Source organism: Passer montanus, unplaced genomic scaffold (assembly GCF_014805655.1).
Source record: "Passer montanus isolate IOZ18808 unplaced genomic scaffold, ASM1480565v1 scaffold13, whole genome shotgun sequence".
Classification (NCBI taxonomy): Eukaryota; Metazoa; Chordata; class Aves; order Passeriformes; family Passeridae; genus Passer; species Passer montanus.
In genome coordinates, this window is record NW_024359832.1 from 10619803 (window position 1) to 10644779 (window position 24977).

The 24977-nt window shown below is 39.1% G+C and overlaps 1 protein-coding gene across 3 annotated transcripts in view; it reads left to right on the forward strand.

Annotated features, from left to right (window-relative positions):
- The first annotated feature begins 400 nt into the window (after positions 1–400).
- The window catches only part of SEL1L3 (SEL1L family member 3), a 33701-nt gene continuing 9124 nt past the window's right edge, over positions 401–24977 (forward strand). For 2 of the 3 annotated variants that reach the window (XM_039698996.1, XM_039698998.1), the window contains exons 1-17: positions 401–533; positions 4755–5322; positions 6889–7015; positions 9789–9910; positions 11269–11384; positions 12115–12170; positions 13159–13291; positions 13880–14012; positions 14697–14843; positions 15258–15463; positions 16989–17168; positions 18295–18414; positions 19025–19165; positions 20245–20307; positions 21714–21890; positions 23400–23527; positions 24166–24249. In XM_039698996.1, coding sequence (XP_039554930.1) covers positions 477–533; positions 4755–5322; positions 6889–7015; positions 9789–9910; positions 11269–11384; positions 12115–12170; positions 13159–13291; positions 13880–14012; positions 14697–14843; positions 15258–15463; positions 16989–17168; positions 18295–18414; positions 19025–19165; positions 20245–20307; positions 21714–21890; positions 23400–23527; positions 24166–24249 — 2558 coding nt within the window. In that variant the 5' untranslated portion in view covers positions 401–476. The remainder of the gene's footprint in view (positions 534–4754; positions 5323–6888; positions 7016–9788; positions 9911–11268; positions 11385–12114; positions 12171–13158; positions 13292–13879; positions 14013–14696; positions 14844–15257; positions 15464–16988; positions 17169–18294; positions 18415–19024; positions 19166–20244; positions 20308–21713; positions 21891–23399; positions 23528–24165; positions 24250–24977) is intronic. The other variant, XM_039698997.1, reaches the window with a different exon arrangement.

A 24977-nucleotide genomic window follows, 5' to 3' on the forward strand; every position in this document is an offset into this window, starting at 1 on the left:
GGCGGGGCGCAGTGCGGCACGGGGCCGGCGCGGCCGCGCTGTCAGCCCGGCCCGGGCAGCCCGAGGCGATGCGCCCCAGCCCCGCCGCCCTGCCCTAAAGCGCCTCGCCCGACAGCGGGAGCTGTCCCGGCCCGGGACTGCGCCGGTAGCGCAGCGCCGAGGCCAAAGGGCGGCAGCCGCCAGGGGAGTGGGCGGGAGCGGCCCGGCGCGGGGATCCCTCCCGGCGCGCCGCTCCGCTCCCGGGACGCCGCCCGGCGCCTGCTGCGAGGAGCCGCCAAGGAGCTGCGCAGCACGGCCGGGGCTCGGCGACTGCTGGCCCAGCCCGTCCGCACCTGCGGCGGCGGAGCGGGGCCCGGCCCTGCCCTGCCCTGCCCGGGCGGCGGCCCCTCCTCCAGGAAGCCGGATCTGCCGCATCCTTGTCGCCGGGCCGGCCGCGCAGTCCGTGCCGCGCTGGGCACCGCCGCCGCAGCAGCAGCATGCAGCCCCCGGCCGAGCCCCGCTGCCCCCCTCCGCTGCTCCTCGTCCTCCTCACGGTGAGTGCCGCCGGCCCCGCACCTGCCCGCGCGTCCCGACCCAGCCCCGGCACCGCGGCAGGGGCCGGCCCGTGCGGGGCCGCGGGTCGATCCGCACGGAGCCGGAGCCGGAGCCGGCGGGGCTCGGGGGCACGGGCCGCGGCCGCCTCCCGGAGCCAGCCCGGCTGTCCGGCCGGGCTCCGCGCCCCCTCCCAGCCCCGGGTCACTGGGGCCTGTCTTGGGGAGCTGGGGGGCGCCGAGTCTTCACATCCAAGTGTTAAGCTTTCTGCCCTGGGTGACGATAAACTTCTAGAGTGGGGAAAATGGGAGGGCCTTTGACATCTGCGTACAGATGCACGACTGAACATAGTGCTGCACTGGCTTACGGAAACAACTGTGCTTTAGGGCCAGTTACTAAACTACTTTTTCATCTTTTTGTGGCTAAGTGTAAGCTCTGGTCAAAGTGTTCGTGTGCCTGTACGATGTTGGTGCTGATGGAGACCAGCAGATCAACATCCTTTGTCATGTCTTCTTTTCACACGTCGTAAAATGTAGCATGACGTGTTGGGCATTTGCAGGTGAAGAACTGCAGTCATCTTCAGGTTTTGTGCAAACAGGTGCAGGTTTCATAGGGTTTTGTGGAATTTCTGCCGGGCTGAACTCATGGAGGGTGCTGTTGAGATCTCCAGCAAATGAAAGAATACTTGCTCAATCATTTCTTTATTATTACACTACTGAAAATGTTCACTTTCCTTACACTTGCAGTGTTTCTCTCCCACATTGATTTTATCCCAAGATCTGATGGGACGACTTGGGCTAATTCATTCACATTCAGCAGGATTTAAGAAATTAAAAAACCCAAAAACATTTACAGCTTTAATGGCTAAGTTGCCCCACACAGCAAAGCCTTTATGTCCGTCTTTTGAACTTTGCCTAGTTCATGATAATATTTTGAATCAGCGTAGCTGGCTTTTTTAGTGTGCTGGAAAACTTCTGTATTTAAGTCTCATAATCACACTCAATGTGTAATCTTTTCATCCTTGTTCTGTGTCAGGGGTGATGCACATTTAACTCTGCCTTGTCTGATATAACAGGAAGGGAAGAGGCTTCCTCACCAAGTAGGAACATTGAGATGATGCACACTCTGTTGCCACAACCAAGTGGTAACAGAGACTCAGCCATGGTCTGCAGTCTCTGCCAGGCCACCATCATTGTGGGGTTGCTCAGGGTTCTTAGCTCCAGGCTGTTTAGTGCATGAGCCTCCAGAAGGGTTTTTTAGCTGGCATGTAACAGCAGATTCAAATATACTTCATGCATTTTGGCAGCACAGGCCTCAAGTAATACCCAGGGACCAAAGAATACAAAGTGAAATGGGGAGCCTTTTAGCAGATCAGGCACTACGGGAAAGGCACTAGATCAGCAGAGCTGAAGCTAAACTTAGGCATCAGCAGTTGTGTTGCATTGTGCTTAAGTGTTCTAGGAGCAGCATGGAAATTGTTCTGCAAAGACCTGGCTTTGGGTTTCAGAGCTTACTGCTTTGGGATCCTCCACCACAAAATTTCTGCCATTCACTGGAAATCAGATGGACATATCCATACACTACTTCATTTTTGTTAATGAACTGTGCCAGACCCAAGCTGTCTTTGCTGGAGTCTAGTTCCCATTGCTCTGTAGTGGATAACCACTGAGAAGATTGAGAGCTGCCTGTGTGTGTTTTGGCAGTAAGTGTGTGTGGTAAGCACACGTTAGTACCCCTATGCTTTTTAGTATCTACCTGGTAGACTTTTGCATCTTTGATAATGCATTGTGTTCATAGTATGTTGCCATCTTCCTCATGACAAAGCCCCCTTATCACAAAGATTAAGCTACTTACAAGTACTTTTTATTGTAAGATCAAGAAATATTCACTATAGCCATCAAATAAAAGAAGTTTAGGATAATTTGTTGCTGCTGCTATGGGCTTTTAATGCTTTTGGAAGTGTTTAAACCAAAGTTATAACCATCAAATAAAAGAGGTTTAGGATAATTTGTTGCTGCTATGGGCTTTTAATGCTTTTGGAAGTGTTTAAACCAAAGAAGAATTGTGTTGGAAATGTAAAAGAATAATATCTTGAGTCAAGTGAAGTTCTTAAAGGTACTCAAATTAGTATTAAAATCAAGGCTTTCATCAACTTTTATCTCAGTATTTGTGTACGTGTGTTATTCCAGCATGTGACAGACTCCATACCATGTGTTCCAATGGACACCAACCTCCTATTGCTATTCCTTTTTTAGCCCCTTCAGTTTGCATAGTTTTTACAATATCTCAAAATCACAGAATATTCTGAATTGGAAGGGACCCAAAAGGATCATTGGGTCCAACTCTTTAAGTGAATGGCCCACAAAGGGGTCAAACCCACAACCTTGGCATTATTAGCACTGTGCTCTAACCAATGTGCTTTTTGTGGAGTGGGAAACAAGGCAGAGAAGAAGGCTGTTGCTCTGATGAGACTGCCTATTGTAGGAAGCCAAAATACTGAGTTGCATAGTGTTTTGTGGGTTTTTAGCATTTTATTTGTTTAAGGTGTAAATCTTGGTGCTTACATACATTTATCAGTGTTCAGCATCTCTGCACATCTCACTTGCAGTGTTTCTTGTCAGATACAAGAAGATTAAGAGCATTTGGGTGCAAGTATGGAAAGTGGTTAAAGTGACAAGTTCCCTAGGAACACTAAATAAAATGATCTAGAGATACCCATCTGCTCGCATTGATATCTAGCTTTTTTGTCCAAAAGTTCCCTCATTCAGTTATATTTTCCAGTGTCTGACCTTAATGATGTCAAGGTCTTGAAGTAAAGAGCACCTTATGCATAGTCGTATTCCACTAACAAGCCTTGAGCTCTTTTGCACCTCTAAGGAGGCAGGGAACTGGGGAAAAAATACCATTTGATCACACAGGTTATCAAAAAAAAAATCCAAAAATCCTCATCTGTAGGAGCAAGGAAGTGGTATAGAACTTAGTTCTGACTTTTCCTAGTATTTACACCTTCACAGGTCTTACTGGCTTGATGTTTTTTCAGTGTAGCTCTCAAGGAGTGTCAACATATTCTCAAGAAATAAAAAGCAAAATAGTTTATCATTAGGGACTTTTACTGATCCCCAGATTGGATTGTGGGCAAGGTCTAGCCCTCCAGGTGCACAGCACATAATTTCTATTATTAGAAATGTACTGATGATAGGCCAAACTCTTTAAATATTTTGAAAAACACAGGGAAAAGGCATCAATCCAAGGTGGGTATCCAAGATAAATTTTATTTTAATTTGTTGAATCTTAGCAAAATTAAAAGTTACCCCTACACAAGATAGATCTCATTTTAAGCAATCTTAATCTCATTTTGAGTAATCCTCAGTGACAATTGTGAATATTTTAGACAGACCAGGGGACTTGGTAGAGCTGCTGTGCTGGTGGCTTGCCCTCAGAGCTGAGTAATCCCCAGTATCCTTGGCAGTGCATCAAGCTGGATGCTGACTGCAAGGCAGAATGAAAAGAAGCTGTTTGAAGCTTTAGAGACAAGAACTTCAGCATAGAGGATAATCCTGTTGCATGTCCAGGCACTCACTCTCAAGCTGTATATAATGTGCATAGCTGTGGAGACAAAAGCTGAGCAAATTCAGCCTGCTGGTCTTGCTGCTCTGATTTTCAAGTCCATCTTCACAATAGGAACATGTCAAAAATGAAACACCTCACAAAAATTAATTCTTAGGAAGCCTTTGTTGTTATTTTGTCCTTCAGGGACCTGCATGACAGGTAACAAAATTAGCTAACTTTTTAAGAAAATGCAGAAACATCAGGCTGTAGCAATCCTAGCAAACAATGATACATAATGAATGTATGCCTGTACATTTTCATGTACACTCCTTAGGCCCGATCCTAGGATCATGTTTAAATAGCGTGACGTGTGAGTTGCTATCTTAGACCGGATTCTGCTTGCATAAGGGCTGAAGGATACACCCTGTAAATACAGTTTGTTTGTAGAAGCATGTGTAACTTTGAGGCCTTGATGTAGGGATGTTGTTGCCATTAAAATCTTGATGATATCTGTCCAATAATCCGTGTCTACTTGCTGGGTAAAAGAAACCTCATATTTTGAAGTAAAAGTATGGTATATATGTGCTTGTGCAGTGTTCTGTTATTATCGTGAGTGTATGAATAATCACATAGATTCTCTGGTTAACATGTTTGTGTTTTGGGTTTTCTTCCAGAATTTTGTGCTGTCCTTTGGAAAGGAGACATTACAGACAACAGCAGTTACTCCAGAGTTTCAGAAGAATATGGATTATGTAGATTTTATCTATTTAAACATTTTAGAAAAGAAAGTTCTTAACAATTCTGAAGTTTCAGTTCAGTATTTATGTTCTAAGCCTTGTATTGTCAGTTTAGAAGCAGTAGCTTCCTCTGAGTTCAGGACTGGTGTACCAGTGTATAGAAGGAGATGGAAGGATGAGAAGAACCTTTATGTTAGCAGAACTCGACAAGTACACTTGAAATTTCCAAGCATCATGGTTTACAGAGATGATTACATCATCAGAAACTCCATAATCGTGCACAGTGTGATACTGTACGCATGGATTAGCCACAGATCAGCTAGCAACTATGGTGATGAGCAGAATGAAGACTACCAGGCTGCAGTTGCCAAGAATTACACGTTTTTAGAGGCAGTTCCACCCTTTGAACGGCCATATAAGGACCACAAAGTTTGTCTTCAGTGGGGTGCTGACTATTTGTGGATGCTCCAGGCCAATAGGATACCTCAGTGCCCTCATGAAACTGGTAGGTGCAATGTCACTTTTCTTCCCCAAGGAAACAAATAACATCTCTGGTAAAAAGTGCCTACTGGTAGTAAATAGTAAATATTACATACAGTAGTATTTACTTGGGAAGCATTGTTGAACATGTAATCTCCATAACTGTGAGGTTAGAGCTGCAAGTTGCTGAAGCCATCCTGCTCTTCAGATTGTTTCATCACAGCCAGCCTGGAGGCAGGTAGCAGCCTGGCCCCGTTACCTCAGCATTTTCAAACAATTTTAGTCAAAACCCACCAGAGTCAGTAGACATCATTCCTTTATCTTCAGAGAGAGTTCTTCAGTCCCTTACTGCATTAATTCAGAATCACTTCTGCAGTTCATGTACACATAATTTTCACACAAGTGGTTTCCTTCTGCTTAAAATGATGGCCTCACACTCAGAGGTGTGTTTTTATTTTCAAGTCTTTGTAGTGAGCTAAGCTTTACAGCACCTCTTTTTTTTTTCTGTACAACCATTATGAACAAGCATTTTAGGAAAAAAGTAGTAGTTTTAAATAAAAAATCATGTCTTGCCAACAGTATAGATTACGGAAACAACTTTGCTTTCTAGATTTTTTAGGTTCTTTTTTTTCTGCCTGCCTATCTCTAGCTTTACACTTGCTGACAATTCTGTTGCTCCCAATGCGTGCTCAAAGCAGAACCTAGAAGGAAAAAGAACATTTGTTTCTAAATGGTTCTCTCTGAGAAAATCCCTTAATGGCATTTATGTCATTTATTTTCACTACACTGGTGTGTAAGCACTCTGAAGAACAGGGAACATCTTGCTTCCTTTGAGGGCTTTCTGAAATACTTGTTGGAGACAGCATGTGATATCTGACAACACTGTGAAACATCTTATTGTCTGTATTATCTATTTCTATTCTCAATTAAATCAGTTTAATAGACAATAGGAGGAAATAATATTCAAATTTTGATTCTTAAAATAATATTGTAACAAATTACTCAGGGTTTGGTTTATTTTATTGTTTTCTTGGTGGTTTTTTGTTTGTTTTTTGGGTTTCTCTAGGCAAGCTGATGATACATCATGGCCTTGAAGATTTTTCTCCTGTTTCTCAGGAGGGACAGCTTTATCAGTTTCATTACAGGATTATTCACATCAGTTAAGAACATAATTGGTATCTATGCATACATATAATATAGAGAGGCACAAATGGAGAGCAAGTCCAAGAGATGTGCAGAAATGTCACTTAGGCATAACTAAAGATAGGATGAGATTTAAGTGAATAACATAAAGTAGGACTTCTCGTTTACTAACTGGTTCCTTAAGTATCTTAGATTTAAATAAGTCTGTTCTTTCCCTGCTTCTAATTCCATCTGGAAACAGGCTCAATTTCACTTTTCATGGGTTATTGGTCCAAGACTGTAATGTATTTAACAGCATCAAGTGAACGTGTATCTAAGGACTTATTGAGAGTTTGTGTTAACTTTGAATCAGTTGTGTACTTTAAATGTTTGACTGTAGGAATGTGAGCTAATTAATTAGTTTCTATGCTTTTCTGTCTGTCGGATTAAGAAAGACTGTATTTTACAGATGGTGTCCAGGTTCTCGAATTTATATATGCTTCCAGTGGGGAAAAAACAGGAATTGTGAAGAAATTTGAACAGTTTGAAAACAGAGAACTTGAGACAGTCAGACAACATCAGATTGATTATCCCATGTAAGTATAGGCGAGTAACTGACCGGGGCTGTATTTGGTTTTTGAAGGCTATAGAATGTACTTAAACTCTTGGGCTTTACCACAAATTAAAGTAATACTGCCTACTAATTTCAGAAAAGATGCAAAAGGAGCCTAGTTAGCAGTTCCTTCTGATTCCAGTTTTGGATAGGCTTAAGCTGAACCTCAGGAAGGTACTTACAGTATGTGTTAGTGCAGTGCTGTGTAAGAGATGCCACTGAAGATTAACTGAATGGGTTAGGTACAGTTAGGAGGGTGAGTTAGCTGTTGTTTCCTGCTGTCATGATCAGACTGATGTCTCATGACTAGCTAACCTCAGGTTTTCTACATTACAAACAGATCTGCACTCCTAACATTGCAGACCAAGAGCAGAGTAGCATTTCCTGCAGCATGAAGCACCTTTAGCCCTATAAATTCCCACTCTAGTTTATTTTGTACCTGACAAGCCGCTAGATAGAATCCTGTGCCTAGATTAGTGTTCCAGCTTGAGTTCACTCTGTTTCCTTCTACCATTGCTGTGTAAACTTTCCTATTTAGACAGGAGTACAGCTCCTTAGCCTCTGCACACTGTTCAGTTACAGAGGAAACGCTCATCTTGCTGTGCTCTGGTCCCCCTTCCCAAAACTGTCACAACTCTCCAGTCATATTTTGCAACTTCTGGGGAAAAGAGGTGAGAGCATCTGGTGGAAGGGAGGTATATACATAAATATCCCTCCCTTCCACCAGATGCTCTCACCCTGGCAACATTATTACAGAAGTAGGAAATAATTACAGGAACTGGAACTTGCCTGCTGGTTTCCATTTGGCCTGTGGTCTCAAGAAGAGTGCCAAGATGACTTGCCAGAGAGCACAGGTTGCATGCAAATTACTAGCTCTCAAACCATAACTGAAGCCATACAGAGCAATTTTTAGCTCCTGGTCTCTTCTGGATGAGTGGCAGCCTGCTGCTCTTTGCTCACCAGCACAATTGCATTCTGCTTCTGGCACGGAGGCACTTAAGCTGTAGTGTAAAGTATATGGCATGAATTTATGCATCTTTTTATCTGCTCCACATAGTTCTTGCCTTCAGGTGATGTCTTCAGTGTGTTTTGTGTTGTGGTTGTGTGACAGCCTGGGGTAGTTCTGTTAGGAAGAGGAAGAGAGTTCTCTTCAGTTCTTTTTCAGTTCTGTGTATGTGGGCAGTGGTTCCCCACTGTACAAAAAGTTAACAGAAGCAGATTAATCTGAGATACTTGTTAGGCTTCAGTCAGGGATTTGTAAAAAGAGTCCAAGATACATGACTGTCGTTTGAGCCTGCAGCAGGGACAGGCTGGGACTGTAAGGGACTGCTCATGCTGTTTGGCATTCTGCAGCAATGGGGATATGAAATGAGTCAGCATTGTCCCAAACTCTGTCCCAAGAAATGTGTCCAGAACAAACATGGTCTCAGACTGACAATCAAGGATTAAATGGAGACTGAGGCATTTGAGTTTGCTGTGTTGGCAGAGATGAAAGTTGAAGAGAGCAATATATAAGCATGAACACACAAGCAGTATTTCTAGAAGCACAGTGTTTGCCTGTAGGTTCTAGCAATCAATTTGCAAGTGATTGTAATTTACAAAACTTTCTACCTCACCCATGTACCATCTCTGGAGAAAATGGTGTTATTAGCTGATTAAAGCATAGTTTCCATCAGGGAGAACTTAATCACCCTTGCATTTTTTTTTAAAGCCGGAGAACAGATGTTAGGCTTTCAGACCTACAGTGATTTAGTTTAGGAAAATATACAAGGAACTTGTGTTAAGGAATTTTTTGAGAGAGAAGCAAGGCCAGGTGAGCCAATCCTAAAGTATTATAAAGAAATATTGACCATTTTTATTAATTACAGAAATGCAAAAACTATCTCTTTCTGAAAGTTACTAAGAAAAGTGAACTATTTAATCAGATATGATAATAATTATTATGATTTGCTGAATTGTACATTGGAGGTACGATTTTCAAAGTCATTCAGCATTGACCTAACTGCTGTGGCAATGTTACAGAAATAAGTGTGATCAAATTTCTGTTAAGAGCACGGACGCAGATTTAGTTTGGCACAGAGGAACTCCTTAAAACTGGATGTTGTATAAATTCTGCTTTTAGTGCCTCAACCAGGTTTGAACAGAAATTTCTAAGTACATAGTGCTGTTTGTGTTTGGTTTTTTATTTTGCACTGTTCCATAGTGTGCAGAGGCTCCACCTTTATTCATGCTATGATACTTCTGTGACAGCTATTCATACCTATCTGTACTGTCCAGAGGATGGACTCATTTTTAACTGCTTCTCCCAAGCATATTTTCACAGTTCACTTGTAGTACAGAAGGCGGGGCTTATAGTTTTTACTGGCTTTGGCAATCAAGATGAAAGACCATGCATCTGGGGTTTGGTACTGGAGTCTGCGTGGGGGAGGTTGGCTCCAGTTTGTCTTGATTGTGTTCTCAGTTCCCTGGTGGTGTAGGATCTGGAAGTAGCTCTGACCTGGCATTCCGGAATTGATTCATATAACACTTCCTTACTCTCTTCTCCTGTTTGTTACAACAAAAGTCTGTGGTTAGAGATCAAAGATCCAAGAGTCTTCAGTGTGGTTTTTCTGAAGATTTTTACTGTAGAGGATGTGTTCTGTTCTGAAGATTACATGTGTGACACAGGTTTGCTAAATTAAAGTAAAATGCATGCTTTTCTATATAGAGAGCTTTCATTTCTCATCAGGAGTGAATTTCTTGTTTTTCTCATACAGGTTCACCGTTTCAATCTGGCTATATTTACTCCATCACTGTGAAAAGGATCTGTGTGGTATACTCTATTTTATTGATTCAAAAGAAATGTATGGTACTCCTGCTGTATTTCTAAATGAGGAAGGTAAGGGATATTATTAATGGCTTTCAGAAGCGGTCTAGTACAGTCTTTATTGATCTGTGCCTAGGAATAACATTTCTAAAAATATATTATCAGACCTATTTTGTGAAACTGATCCTTTGCAAAATGCTTCTTTTTGACTATAGTGCCTCAGTAGGAAAGCAGCCACTAAATTAACAGGAGAAAATGTAGTAGTTGTGTAGCATCTAATCTTCATTAACTTCAGAAATGTCTGCTTTGTCAGGAGAATAAGCTGTATCTTACAGCCAGGAACATACATTGACATTAAAATGTCTTACCTCAATGAACAAACGTTCTTATTATTACTGAAGTGTTATTTTAAATTTATCTTAATTCCTATATATATACAACATGAAAATTTTTCATAATTGGAAATAGCCTCAGAAAAAGTCAAAGTCATTCAAGGTCTTGCCTATGTTGCAATGTTCAAGAACCAGTCTGGTTCCCTGATCCAGAAGAAAACACTGTCTTAGTCTTGCAATACTTGTAGTGGGGGTCTGTTGTTGTCAGAAGAAGGCTGGGAGCTGGCTGGCAGGCTCACAGAGGAAATAACCATGCAGAATTTTAAAAGTGCACACCTGGAATTCTCATAATACTTTTTTTTTCCCCTCCTTCTTTGCAAGTTTGACAAATGACCTCTTCCTCTCTGTTATTTTTGTCATTTTCATTTTCTCTGTCATGTAGCCAATTTCAATAATTAATTTGTCCATTATAAACTGGATGCTTTTGTTTGAAGAACCAAAATAAAAAAAAAAAAAAAAAGGAAGTTATCAGCTTAATAGGAGATTTGCCTTGTGAGGTTTTAGGGCCAGTTTTATTCTCAGTGTTAGACTAGATTATCATAGTAGCCTGTTTGGGTTTTAAAAGCTCAGACCATGAGTATAGCTTCTGCAAGTCCAAAAAGTGCAAAAAGTGGAGGGTAGAGTCATCTTGTACTTGATCATTGCAGTCACGTGCCACCAGTTGAGCACTGAGTGGATGCCATTGTTTACTGTCCCTTCTGCTCTTTACTGCAAGTCACAACTGCTTTCTGATGTTCGAGATCAATGTGACAAGTCTCCCTTAGGTTTAGTCTGTTTAACACTGGTTTTCAGCCTGTGGTTTCATGTGGGATACTGTGCATCAGCATCTGAGATGTGTAACTGAAGTGTGGAGCACTCTCTGTGGGACTCTCTGATGTATGGCACAAATCTGGCTTGGTGAGTGCCAGATTTGTGTTATTGGTGATGAAGAGGATGAAGAGGACAGAATCACTGTGAACAACGCGTTAGTAAACCCATTCTTGCTGTTAATGTTTCTGTGGTGTTTATTTTTCATTTTTCTTCCTTTTTTGCTCTCAGGTTATGTACATATTCAGATGCATCTCATGAGAGGGGATGACCTTGCAGTGAAAACTAGCTTCAGCCTTCCTCTTAAGCAGTGGTTTCGACTGGATCTCTCCTTTAAGGGTGGACAGGTATTCTTGCTACTGAATTACAAACTGACAAGCTCCTTAATAAGCTGAGGCTAAGAGAAACACTGTAAACTGTCTATGGTCACATAGCAAAAGTGAAAAATCTAAAACTAAAAGTTGTGAGGTGATGTTCAGACCATCCAGCTTTGGAAAATCGACTTTGATTGATTGAGTTGGATTGAGTGCACCCTCAGCAACTTTTCTAACAGCAAGATGTGGGGTGTAGTTGAGATGCTAGAGGGAATGGATGCCATCCAGATGGACATGGACAGGCTTGAGAGGTGGGCCCATGTGAACCTTGTGATGTTCAACAAGTCCCAGTGTGAGGTGTTGCACCTGGGTCAGGGGAATCCCAGGCAGAAACACGGGCTGGGCAGAGAGTAGATTGAGAACAGCCCTGGGGAGAAGGACTTTGGGCTGTGGATCAACAAGAATCATTGAATCATTAAGGCTGGAAAAGACTTCAAAGATTATCGAGTCCAATCTTTGACCAAACAGCACCATATCAATTAAAACCACAGTGCTGAGTGCCACATCCACTTGTTTCCTGAACACTTCCAGGGATGGTGACTCCACAATTAACATGGGCAGCCTGTTCCAGTGCTTGACAACCCTTTCAGTAAAGAAATATTTCCTAACACCCAATTTAAACCTCCCCAGGAGCAACTAGACAGTGTAATAAATGTACCCTATAACATTTCTTTTATTGTAATTAATGTTTTGTGCTTTTTAGATCGAAGTAAGCAGTGTTGGGAAGAATTTGAAAAGACATCATCATCAATCTTTTACGTAAGGAGCATTTTCCCCTTTGTGGAGTAATATGTGTTTGTATGTTCAGATACAGAGAATGGGAGAAGGATAGCACAAGTCTGTAACTGAGATACTAATCGATTTTGAAAATGTCTGTGGTCTTTTTCTACACTATGCTTTCAAAACCAGTTTGCTTTACTGTGTTTACATTAAGCATGAGCTGAATATTTTTGTTAATGCCATGAGTGGTGCATGATCTAGTACTACTAGAGTCTGATAACCCTCACTAAAAACTGATTGGCAGGTCAGTGGCATTAAGGTCAGTCTTAAAATGAACTTCTGGCTTTACTGAAGTCTAGTTTTACCGTTGCTGTGAGAGGTAGTATTTCACCAGGGAAATTCTTACTTGCTTTGCTTAGTTAGAGAGCAAAATTTCTACCAAAAGTATTTGCACTCTATCCTTTATTCTATGCAACTGAATATTTTTTACATCGGTTTTTAATTGTTTTCTTTCACTATAATTTAAGATGGACTCTTGTGCAAATAATTTAAAAATGCCACTGTTAATAAGGAAACTACGTAACAGTGAACTGCATGGCAGATTTCAGGATTGTTCCTTCTCTGCTATGCTTTAAATTCAGAAATTGATAATTTGCAGATGATAACTCTAGGAGACAAATTGCATTTTTATATGCTGATTTTAGAAAAGTGAAAGGGAAAGGTGGAATAGAAAAAAATGAGCTTAAGTAATGATGTATAAAATATCAAAAGATACTTACAGGTCAGAAGAGTAAAACACCCCTACTGGTTTAATACATTTGTAGGCAAGGAATTTGTTACATTTACTCCATAATTTGTCCCACTAAGTTGCAGAGTCAAATTTTAGAATAAATATATGACAAAAGAAAAAGATACTTGGAATAAGCTTAGGACCATCAGTTGCAGAAATTCTGAGAAATACTAATTTCTCTTTCTTCTTTCACAGTACCTCTAGATAGTCAGCTTACTTCTCTTTCATGTTCTCAAGTTTTAGGGAAGATTTCTATTATGACGACACTGCTGGGTACTTCGTTCTTGGAGGCAGTGGGTACGTAAATGGTATTGAAGCTTTCTTTGGACCTGTGAAATACTATCGCCTCAATGTGTTGGAAACAGAACAGGTAAGCAGAAGCACTACTTGGAAATGCTGAAATATTAGCAGCCAACTGTGATATATTTTATTTTTTCAGATGGAGTGCTCATCAAGTGATAAACTAGTTATGAATCACAGTAGTATCTGGGTACATATGTCAAATATGATGATTTTCTGTTGAAATCTAGCAATATTAGTTACCATTTCAAATGCTAAAAGATAATACTTTGGGAAGTGAGTGTGTAAAGCAGTGTTTGTAGATCTATATTTTATAATATAGATATAATTTTAATCATATAATATATATTAAATATATTAAATATTTTCACTATTGCTTTGTTCCCAGAGTTTCTGATGATACAGTGTTGGATATATTTGATTAATCTGTGGTTTTGATGAAACTGATGGTAAAAGTCACTTGGGTTTGGTCAGTTTTGGAAATTCATCTGTGCTTTTGGATTATGCTGACCATTTAAATAGACAGTGGTCTACTGGGGCCAGCATCAGGGAACAATCTGTTTCCTTTTGTTATTTGTGTACTATGTATCTTTCTAGCTGAGCATACAGGACAACAGATACTGGGGATGCCATTTATCCATCATTTGCCTTTTTACAGATTTCTAATCCTCTTCATGACAAAGACACAGTGGAACAAATTGAACTTTACTATGAGAGATGTATGGACATTCAAGAAATAGTTTATGATTACAGATATATTGTGAGGCAAGGCGAAAAAACACACAGAAGTTGTAAGTGTTAATCTATGATGTGAATTTTAAACTGTCATCTTTGGAGACCTGTTTTCTTTCCTTTAACAATCTGGTTATCAAAAGTAAAACTAAATTCAGCCATAACAAGAAAAAAATGCAATTTGACGAGTTTAGTCTCATTACTGGTAGCTAAAACTGGAGTTTTGTCCCTGCAAATATTTTTGTATCGTGAAATAAAAACTTACATCATCTTGATATGTCTTCTCTAATAAGACAGGTGCCTAAAGGGACAAAGAAAGACTCTCAAGCTTTGCTATGCAATTGCCTTTCTTCCATTTCGTTTTCAAAATGACTGTAAAGCAAAATGGGTGGAAAATGGGTGGATTTTGCTAGAACAGTTGTCTAACACTCAGTAATTAACAGGTTTCTGCTCAAGTGTCCACTTTGGTGAAAGGAGAATGGCATAGCTTAAATGTGTGCTGAAAACTAGCTTATGTTTCTAATTTGAATTCAGTTGAATGTGTTGTGACCAGAGTATGGAAGAAGAAATCTAAATGTATTTGTAAGTGGCCATGCTAATTGGGTGAGTTTTAGCTTTGTGTAAGGGTGTGCTCATCTTGTCCATGAATTTTTAGTTTACTAGAAACAATTTTTTTCTGTCAGAAACTTCTTTTCAAGACCAAAAAGTCAGCTTTCATGTGTTAAATATGTTGCTTCCTCTAGGTTACTATGAAAACTATTATTTGGAGCTGATTCACAAATACGGAGAAAAATCCAAATGTGATGGTTTCATGTGGGGAAAAGAGCTCAGGGAAAAGTACCACACTTTGTTCAAACTGTTACAAGAGATGGACTTCAGTAGTCCAGATGGTAATCATGTTTCTTTTTTAAAATTGTTCTTAAATAACTCAACAATATTTGTTGTATAGTTTAGTATCATTTGACTTAATGTGTTTTACATTTTTTTTTCATATTAACTAAATAAAGGAGTATTAAGTGGCTTATATGTTGCAATATGCTGCAAATGGAAGGATGGCTTATTAGGTAGAAAGAACCAAAGAAATATCCTTATGTTTTTAGTTGTTAGTTACTTTGAGATGGTCTTTTGGATTTTTATTCACCCTTCATATTTAGTAATACCTTATTTCTCTAGGAATTTTGCCTGCATTGAGAATACCATTCAGGTTGAGAAATCAGAATGTATTATTCAGTTTCTGGGGAAATTGATTCCTAATTTTAACTCTTCCAACAACTGTGTGTTCTATATTTTATTTTTGGTGTTAGAAGATGGAAGTGATACAGTTGTAGAAGTTGGCCGGAGGATATTTGAGAAGGTTGTGAAAGGTCTGTCCAGTGCCAATGGCCTCAGCAATTTGGGCTCCTCTGTCCCTCTCCTGATGGATTCCAGTTGTTGTGGATACCATAAGGCTTCCTATTTCCTTGCAGTTATATTTGAAACAGGTCTTGGTGTGCCTGTGGATCGTATAAAGGTACTATATTTAACATGTGCTGTTATGTCTGTGAAATTAATTACCTTTAAAGACAGTTAAGAAATAGGATGATCCATTGAATTAAAAAAGGTGAAACGGCCCTCAGATCCAGGTGGTTGAAGGGATTCTCCAATAAAGCTACTAATAAATACCTTGATGGCAGTGATATCTTTATGAAGACCTGATGGTGGGAATCTTTATCCTGCTCAAGCAGAACAGGGACATTAGTGATACAGTGAAGATCTGAAAAAGGTGGTAAAGTGGACATCATGGAAAGTACTGCTTTTCCTGTGCAGCAAGGATGAGTAAGAGCCCTTGAGTCACCCACAGTCATTTGAACGACAGGTAGGAAAAAAGTCCCAGATCAGGCAAATCTACATTGGAAAGCTTGCTTAGTACAGTCAGGAAAGAAGTCTGATTTTAGAGTGTGCAAAAATGTGACACTGAGTATGTTATGGTCAAAAGAGCAAGGGTAACCAATGTAGAACAGTTTTCTCTTGTGAAAAGTAACTGTGCTTCAACTGAGCAACTGCAGATTTTGAGAACTCCTGACGTCTTAGGCAGCTTGCAAATAACTGCAATGTTTCAATGTGTTCTAGGTCAATAATGGGAAGGTGTCTGTATGTCAGGGGAAGAAGGCAACACTAAAATTGCCAACAAGATATTTAATTGTGGTATAATAGTAAAATATAAAACACTTATAAAGAATAGCAGATTTGTCTCTTGTGGTTAGAGGACACTAAATCAGAGTAACCTCTTACAGGCTAATCAGAGACAAAGCATACCTGAAATTCTTCAAAAACAAGAAACCTTAGACAGGAACCTTTTTTATACCCTAATTATAGAGTACACCGTGCTTATTATGGAGGCTAAGTCATTTCATCATTGGATCTGCTTCAGGTAGTGTAGGAAACAATCTAATATCCAGCACAGATGGGACACCACTGGTTTTCTTACTGTGCAGGTGAAAAATAATAGTAGTGCTGAATTTTTTTTTTTGCAAATGTGTGTTGCATAGACCAATTAACCTGTATCTCAAGGGAGATTTGTGCTGAAACCTTATCAGCCATAGATTCCATCATACTAGTCCTGTCAGATCCCTAGGGTAAGATTCTCAAATGCTGTTTGTTAGCTTCCATATGTTTCCACAGAATTCAGTGTGAAAACTCCAGCTGCCATCACTGGGACTAGTTAAGGCACTGCTGAGTATAAGAAGTGTCAGAGTATAAACAACACTGTAGTAAAATGACATTAAAAAACTGCTGCACATTTAGTGATGACAGAATAAATGCAATACTTGAAAATATTTAGAGCCTAGTTTTTCTTTCCAGTGTCTCTGTGCAAACATAAGACACTTTGACTACTTTAGGGGCTGTGTTTGCTTCTGTAACTGTGTTTACATAATATAGCTAGTATATCAGCTACCAGTATGAACATTCTGTTCCCTGTAAATTTCCTGGGAAGTGCTTAATTTATTAAATGTGCAGAGAATTCACTCTTGTTTATGTCTGTTGATTTTTGCCAGGGACTGCTATATAGTTTGGTTGGTGCTCAGGGGAACGAGAGACTTTCTGTGATGAATCTTGGCTATAAACATTACCAAGGGATTAATAACTATCCACTTGATTTGGAGCTGTCATATGCTTATTACAGCAATATTGCAATAAAGACATCCCTGGATCAACACAATATAAAAGGGGAACAGGTAAAAGAATTATAAGTGATTTTTTTTCTGTGCAAGTTATTTTTATATTATGTAGCCAGAAGATTTTGGTCTTGATTTACAAATGTTGGCTCATCTGATTTGTGTCCCTGCCCATGGCAGGGCCATTCGACTAAATGGTCTTGAAAAGTCCCTTCCAGCCTAAATCATTCTATGATCCAATGATTGTTACAAAATCCCCCAAATTATATGTAGGTATCATTACTGTGTTTCTTAGGAAGGGCAAATCAAAATCAATATCAGACTCAAATCCTCAGAATTGTCCAGAAGCCTGTTTTTTATTAAAGTCCAAGCTGTATTCTTGGCCCCCAAATCCTCCCTCAGATTTTTAATTATTAATATAATTGGATGTGTTTATTAAGCAACCGATCTGCTGTTTCAATAGACAGACATCATGAAGTTCCTGCAAAAGATGAATTATCCTCTCCATACTTTAACCTTTTCTATAATCAAATGTAAGGACTTGGTCGTTAAATAGTTATCTGATAAAGTTACAATAAAATAATTTTAGAATAGGCTGCTAACAGGACGTAAGACAACTTTACTTGTAAAGAATAGTCAAGGTAGGCTGGTGCTAGAATTCTGGCTTATCAGAAAGCATGATTATTGTACAAAACCAGAGAGGTTCTAATTGCTGAAGAACTAAAAGCTGGCAGACCTACCTAGATAAGAGTGCTGTGGGTCAGGTCATTACCAAGCTTTCTGCCAGTCTTTTTTTAATCTTTTGAAAGTGATTTCTATAGAAATATTAAAGCCTTAATAGAAGGACTTAAATACACTTCTTTGTCATTTTTAAGTGCATTTAAAACCAAAATGTGGTTTGGGGTTTTTTTTTTTAAGTTGTTGGTGCCTTGGCGTATCTTTTCGCTGTAGAATGGACTTACTTTTGAAACAAAGCAGTGAATGTTTTAAATGGTTTTTTTTTACTGTGGATAGTTCTTAATGCACTGGCCAGTAGAGGAGTGATGAGAATTTTAAAATCCAGAACTGATCATGAATTTTTAGGATTAAGTAGCAAATGGACAACTTTTCATTTTGGTAGCAGATGTAGAAATTCATTGTGATATTCACATGGAAGTTAATTTTTTTCTGTTCACTTACTCTTCAGGCATTTGTTGAAACTATAAGACTGATGGATGATGAACTGCTAAAATCTCAAACAAAAGAAAATGGTGATGTCTTTATGTGGTTAAAACATGAAGCAACAAGAGGAAATGCAGCTGCACAGGTATAAAGCAATACATTTCCCTATTCTTGGTTTTAAATACACTCAGGAATGTACATCTATAGACCATGTAGGAAAGTTGCAGAGGAGAGCAGACAGATTTCTCTCCTTCCACTCAGAATTGCATCTTTTTTTCCGGGCCTGGACTATTTCTGATGTTCCTGTTCAATAATATTCATGCAAAAGCCATAACAATGATACAAGGCAGAAGGGAAGAGTCCTCAAGTCTTGGCAGCCTTCTTCTCTGATCCTTTTTTATGGCTTTGTATTTGATACATTGCAATTACTGCTGCTGATCTGAGACCAGTAGCAGTATATTGTAATACTGAGCCATTTACATGCATCAAATCTGTCTGTCACTTATCTCTGCTCTTAAATCAATCCAGACTCTATGATACTGACTGTAGAAATAAGCCTGCTGTAGAGTTAGTACATTCCACCACTGAAACACTCTCTGAATATTCCTTTTTACCAGTTGTTTTCAAACTCTTGAGTGTGTATACTAGTTTCTTCTCATATTTGAAATGCCTCTAAGCCTGCAAAAGTCTGTTCCTGCAATTCCAGTTTCAATACTAGCATTTACAGCATTGCTATTTAAGTTGTTTTCTTTTAGCAACGTTTGGCTCAGATGCTGTTTTGGGGCCAACAAGGAGTGGCAAAAAATCCTGAAGCTGCAATAGAATGGTATGCAAAGGGTGCAATAGAAACAGAAGATCCAGTGCTGATATATGATTATGCCATTGTGTTGTTTAAGGTAAGTCATATTTCATGTTTTCACTTCAAAATAGTCGTTCCTTTAACATGAGGTTTTAAGTTATCTGCAGCGACATATGGTAAGAGTGTATGCAAGTGCTTCTAGATTTACTCTGAAAATCAGTCAGTAGGTGTGAAGCTAATGTTGATTTTTACCAAAAAGAGGCACACAATTTAAAAAAGAGCAAGTTAAAAACAATCTTACTTTATTCCTATCCATATTCAGGATCAAAATACCACCCAAATTGAGGATCCTAATTTTTCCTAATGTCTTGTCACCTCAAGAATCCAACCAGCTAGTAGGCATAGGCTTTGGTGTAGAGGTATAGGTAGAAGTTTGATCCTTTCTTAGAATGCACTTTATTAGGTTGTTTTTTTAAATTGGAATTAAATTATCACTGAATGCATATAGTTTTCCGCTGCTAAAGCAGTAGGCAGAAGATGCTAAACTGAAGCATGACCTCACCCAAGTCAAATAAGGTGTGTCAGCTAAGTGATGTCACCTATAAGACATTCAAGCACTAAAGCTTAGGTGGTGAGGAACTGTTAGGTCTTCATCTCATTCCTTTGACAATGGAGGGTTTTTCTCTTGGAAAGGCTTGCTTAAGTTTTGCTTGTAGTAATTTTGAGCACACGTAATCTGTTTTACCTGGGTCTGGAATTATTTTATGTGGACATCATAAGCATGACATCTGTGTATTTCCTCTAGAGATACTCAAACACCTTTTCAGGAGAGCTGAGACCTCTTACTCACTGCCAAACTGCGCACAACCTATGCCCCTTTAAATGCTATTTATTCTTACTTAGTTGCTCAAACTTAAAGATCTGTGATATTATTTACCCATAAAAATCACTTGAATATACTGGTGAAATATTTGTTTCTGGACTGAATCACTGAGATTTTGTAAAGCTGTAAAGGAAGGATGAACACAAAGCTGCTTTTTTTTTGTAACTGTTTAAAGCTGAATGACACTTAGTAGGTAATGGTATCAATATTATAAGGCATTTTGGATGTGCATAAGTGAATTTTTATCAGCCTGCATTTGTAAACAATGATTGTTTCTCATATCTGTTTCCTAGGGTCAAGGTGTGAAAAAGAATATAAAGCTTGCACTGGAATTGATGAAGAAAGCAGCAGCCAAGGTAAAATGCAATAAATATTTTATTAGAGTAGTTCTGTACTAGGTGCTAATAACTATGATTTATATAAAATGCCTCTTACCATAATTCTGTCATACTGCTTGCTTCTTCCAGTGTTATCACCATGAATGATGGAAGCCTTATTTGCCCAAGTTGGGAGACTAGACCACTCAAAATCAGCCAAAATTTCTGTGAAAGAAAAAAAAAATTCTCTACTTACATCTTGTGGAACTTGATGTTAGTTAAGTGATTTACAGACTGACTATTTGATCCAGGAGTATGTTTTTGCCTCATACTCCCAAGCATTAAGGGAGAAGACCTGGATGTCCCAAAGTCTCCTGATTTATTTCCATAGTAGGGAGAAACACTGAGCACCACTGAGCAGAGGAGCCTCACTCCATTTAATGATTTAGGACAGCCAGGTTACCCAGGCCGTGATCTGGTCCTTAGAATAAAAATGAAAGAGTGCCTAGACCTTGAATATATTCCTAACTCTTAGAACCAGAATTAGTTAAATTACTGGCTTTGACAGTAGGACTTCACTGGTGATCACTATCAGAAAAGATTTGTGCCAATTCTGGGATTCCATTGGAGCAGGAGAGACTATCTGTTCTACTGTTCCCCTGTTTGGGAAAGGCTTAAATAAACTGAGAGGCTTTTATGACGTGATCAAAATACCTTTGATTCAGGATCTGAGGAACAGCTTCCTGGAAGACTCCTAGAGACATCAATTTCCTTACTCTCCTTGCAGTCAAATACTTGGGTTCTTATGCTCTAATGCACATTTTCTATACAAAACCAACATTGTAATTATTGAAAAGTTTAACAGCTTTTGCGTTTTAATGTTCAAGTTAGTAACACTGCTGGCATACTTACAGCCCCATATGATCCACTAGTTTATGCAAGGAAGTGGTGACTCATTGCAACAACAATAAAAACTGTTTCAAGATTTTCTCTTGAGCCAAGATGCAAAGATGCAGCTATTGTAGCAATAGCAATATCTTAAGCTGATCTGTATGATGTTGGTGAAATGCGTTTTGAAAGTACCGTTATAAAGTTCTGTGTACATTGCTTTCTATTTATTCTCAAGGAAATGTTCTAGTTTAAAAGTGGGTTTTTTGATTGCTAATCCTGTCAACCAGTTTCTGGGAGTTCACAAGAACAAGTGTCCTGTTTAGCTTTGAAGAGGAGACAGGGGAAAAATAGTCACAGTTTGTTCTTGTCAACAAGTGAAAGTCACGGCTGAGACTCTGTAGAATAAGATGTCACTGGAGTCTTATTCCTCACTCTATATACAAGGCCACAGAGAAAAGTAGTGTGGTAAAAAAAGCTTTATAACCCCTAGTTCCAAAAGTGACAAAAAGCAGAATCAAATGTGTGACCTGAGATTGCTCTTCTCCTTCCCTAAGGGCTTGCCCCAGGCAGTGAATGGATTAGGATGGTATTACCACAATTTTAAAAGAGACTACAGAAAAGCAGCCAAGAACTGGTTAATTGCTGAAGAATTGGGAAATCCAGATGCATCATACAACCTTGGTGTCCTATATTTAGATGGGATTTACCCCGGAGTACCTGGTAGAAATCAAGTGAGTAAATACTTAATGGTACTATTTCTTACATTTGGGCCCACTTTAGAAGTTTTTGCCTCATTCTTGAGATTGCTCTGTTCACCCTAAGTTAGAATTTGATACCTTTTATCATAAAGAAGGATTTTACTGGGGGATTCAGTCAGATTGCTTAGGGAGAGAGATGTTGCTCAAATATCTCAGTCAAAATTATATGCATGTGTTTGTATTCTTTTAATTTAGAAACAAAACAGGTGCAGGTTTTACTCCTTCCAGTGACAGCAGCCAGGAAGGATAGTGTGTGCTCTCACATCATCTGACCTTTCAGGTTCTCAGTTTTGAATTGGAAAATTTTTAGGGAAGGGATTCCACAATAACTGAAAGAAGCACAACCTTGTCCCTGAACCCATGAACAGCTATTCTGTGTTCACACAGCTTCTGTGAGCCTCAGAACTGCAGTGAGAGGCCTCCAATCCAGACTTGGAAATGTAACTATTTGATACAGTCCTGGTAGACAGCAGTATTTTGTTTTTCTGTGACAGAACCCATTAACATATGTGCAAAATAAATTTTCCCCTAATAGGAATGGTCTACTTTATTTATATTTCTTTTCATTAACTTGGAAGTGTATGAACAGCAGCAAAAATGTAGTGAGGTAGACTGTAATAAATGTCGTCAGCTAAAAAATGTTTCCAGTGTGGCCTTTGAGTTCTGAGATCTGGATATACTCCAGACAGTGAGCATTTCTGCTGTCAACAGCAGCAGTGCTCACCAACATATGCATCTGGCAAACACATTTTCCTTCCCCAGGGACCAAAAGACATTTCAGAGTGGACTGATTATAAGAGTACACCTAAAAGTGCCCAGGTTTCTTTATTCATCAAAGCCAATGGCAAGAAGGAGTGTTTAGTCTGTGCCCACTAACAGAAAGCATATATTGATGGTTTAAAATTTCCTGAAATAAATATTTTGGGTTGTATGCTGGGTTTGGTTTACTTTACCAATTACTGTTCTTGAGGGTAAAATGTGGAGTCACACAACCTTCCTACCTCTGTAGCTTTGGCCCTGCTTACTCCATCTGTGTTATCTTTTATAAACCAGTTTCAAAGATTTGAGCACTGTAGTTATGGTCTGCTGAACATACAGAGAATTGCTGCTGCTCCACAGCCTTCATTTGGCATCGCAAGTTCTGTTTTCCAGGATGCCTTAATAATCTTCCTACTAGTGAATAACTAATTCTTTGTCAGTGCATGCAAGACTTTTGTGTTAGCGAGTGTTAGTTAAACATTTGGACACTTTTCTGTTTGATGTTCCATATATTACCTGAGTATATGTTTTTTAAAACTTTCTCTAGCCTAAACTGTTAAAAATTTAGAATAATTCATTTCGTCTAAGTACTCTAACTGTAATTATCTTACCCTCATTAGCCACCTCCCTATTTTTGTTCTATTGATGAAAAGAGTCCTGAGAAAGAAATCTCAATAAAGATTAATAATGAAGAGTTGCTAATTATGTCTTGTTTCTTCACAGACAGTTGCTGCACGCTATTTCTATAAAGCTGCCCAAGGAGGACATATAGAAGGGACTTTGCGATGCTCTCTGTATTACATCACAGGAAATATGGAAGACTTTCCTAGAGATCCAGAAAAAGCTGTAATGTAAGTAAGGAAACCATTTATAAAAGGAGAATATATTTCTGATATGATTATTTTGATTCTTAGTTGATTTTTAAGTCCATGGCTTAAATGCCTTGTACTTCACAGTGCTTACCTCTGTGGCAAAAGGTTCTTCTGCAGTAATATTTGATCTGCATGAGTATGTATATTATTTAGATGACCAGTAGATTTTAAGAGATATTGAGTGCTTTTACTTCTTCTTTTTTCCAGAACAACTCAGAGAGATTGTATCAAACAACTCTGAAAGGTTTTATTTAACAAAGCCTTGCTATTTTTTTTTATTTTGAAGAAATACTGGTGATGTGGTAGAATTGGCATTTTGCATCAAAAATAGGCGGATAATTATTGATAGCATATCGTTTAACTTCTGTTTGTTTTCCTAAAAAACATTTCTGATAAAAAAACATAGGATGTCTCTAATACACTTACAGAGATGAATGGACTTCATGTTCTCAGTCAATTGTCACAGGATTGATGCAGTGACTACTGTTAAATCCCATAGTTTGTCTTACAGAAGTCAGATGGTGATCCCATACCCTTTTGTGTTCTTTGAGTCTATGTGAGTTGGGATAACATTACTGGAGCATGACCATTGTTTTTTTGTTTGTTCTATTCCACAGCTGGGCAAAACATATTGCAGAGAAGAATGGCTACTTAGGTCATGTAATCAGAAAAGCTCTCAATGCTTATCTGGAGCTTTCATGGTATGTTTCTTCTGTTCGCTGTATTTTCTATTTTTCACTTACTTTACAGCAAGATAAAATAATTAATAATGGGCCATCACTGCAAAGGAAGAAAAAAGCAGTAGCACTACAAAAATCAGTTGCAAAACATCCATTGATATAAAGGGAAGGAGGAGTTGACCCAAAATGTAAGTCAACACTTCTGACAGAATCAAGTGAAAAACAAGGAGTTTGTAGTGTGAAATAGTTCTATCAACTGTGGTTCTCGTCCCATAATATTTGTGTAACATGCACTGGATTAACAAGAGGAACAACTTTCACATTTACTATTCTCTCTGTTACAAATCTTATAGTTTACCTTCTCTCTTATGTATATTTCTGTGTCATGAAAAGTCCAGCTGCTGGATTAGATTTGTTGGGTTTTCTGTGTATGGTTAGTATTGTCTTTTGTGTAAATACAATAGGGGCTATAATATCCAATGAGCCAGTCAAGGGGTTTCAAAATAGTGTCCAGGTTAATGCTCCATCCTAGCAGCCTCTGTAGGCATGAGCATCAGATATTGTGTGTGCAAACATCAGACTGTCATATGTGATTAAAACAATGGCTCATTTAGTCCTGCAGCTTCCCGCTGTAAGTACTGAATTAGTGCTGTAGGCTAGGGGGATGTACAAGAAACTGTCAGTGGACTGTTCTGGAGAACCCATTCCTAGAAGAAGTGTCTTTTCACTCAGTCTATCATAGACATTTC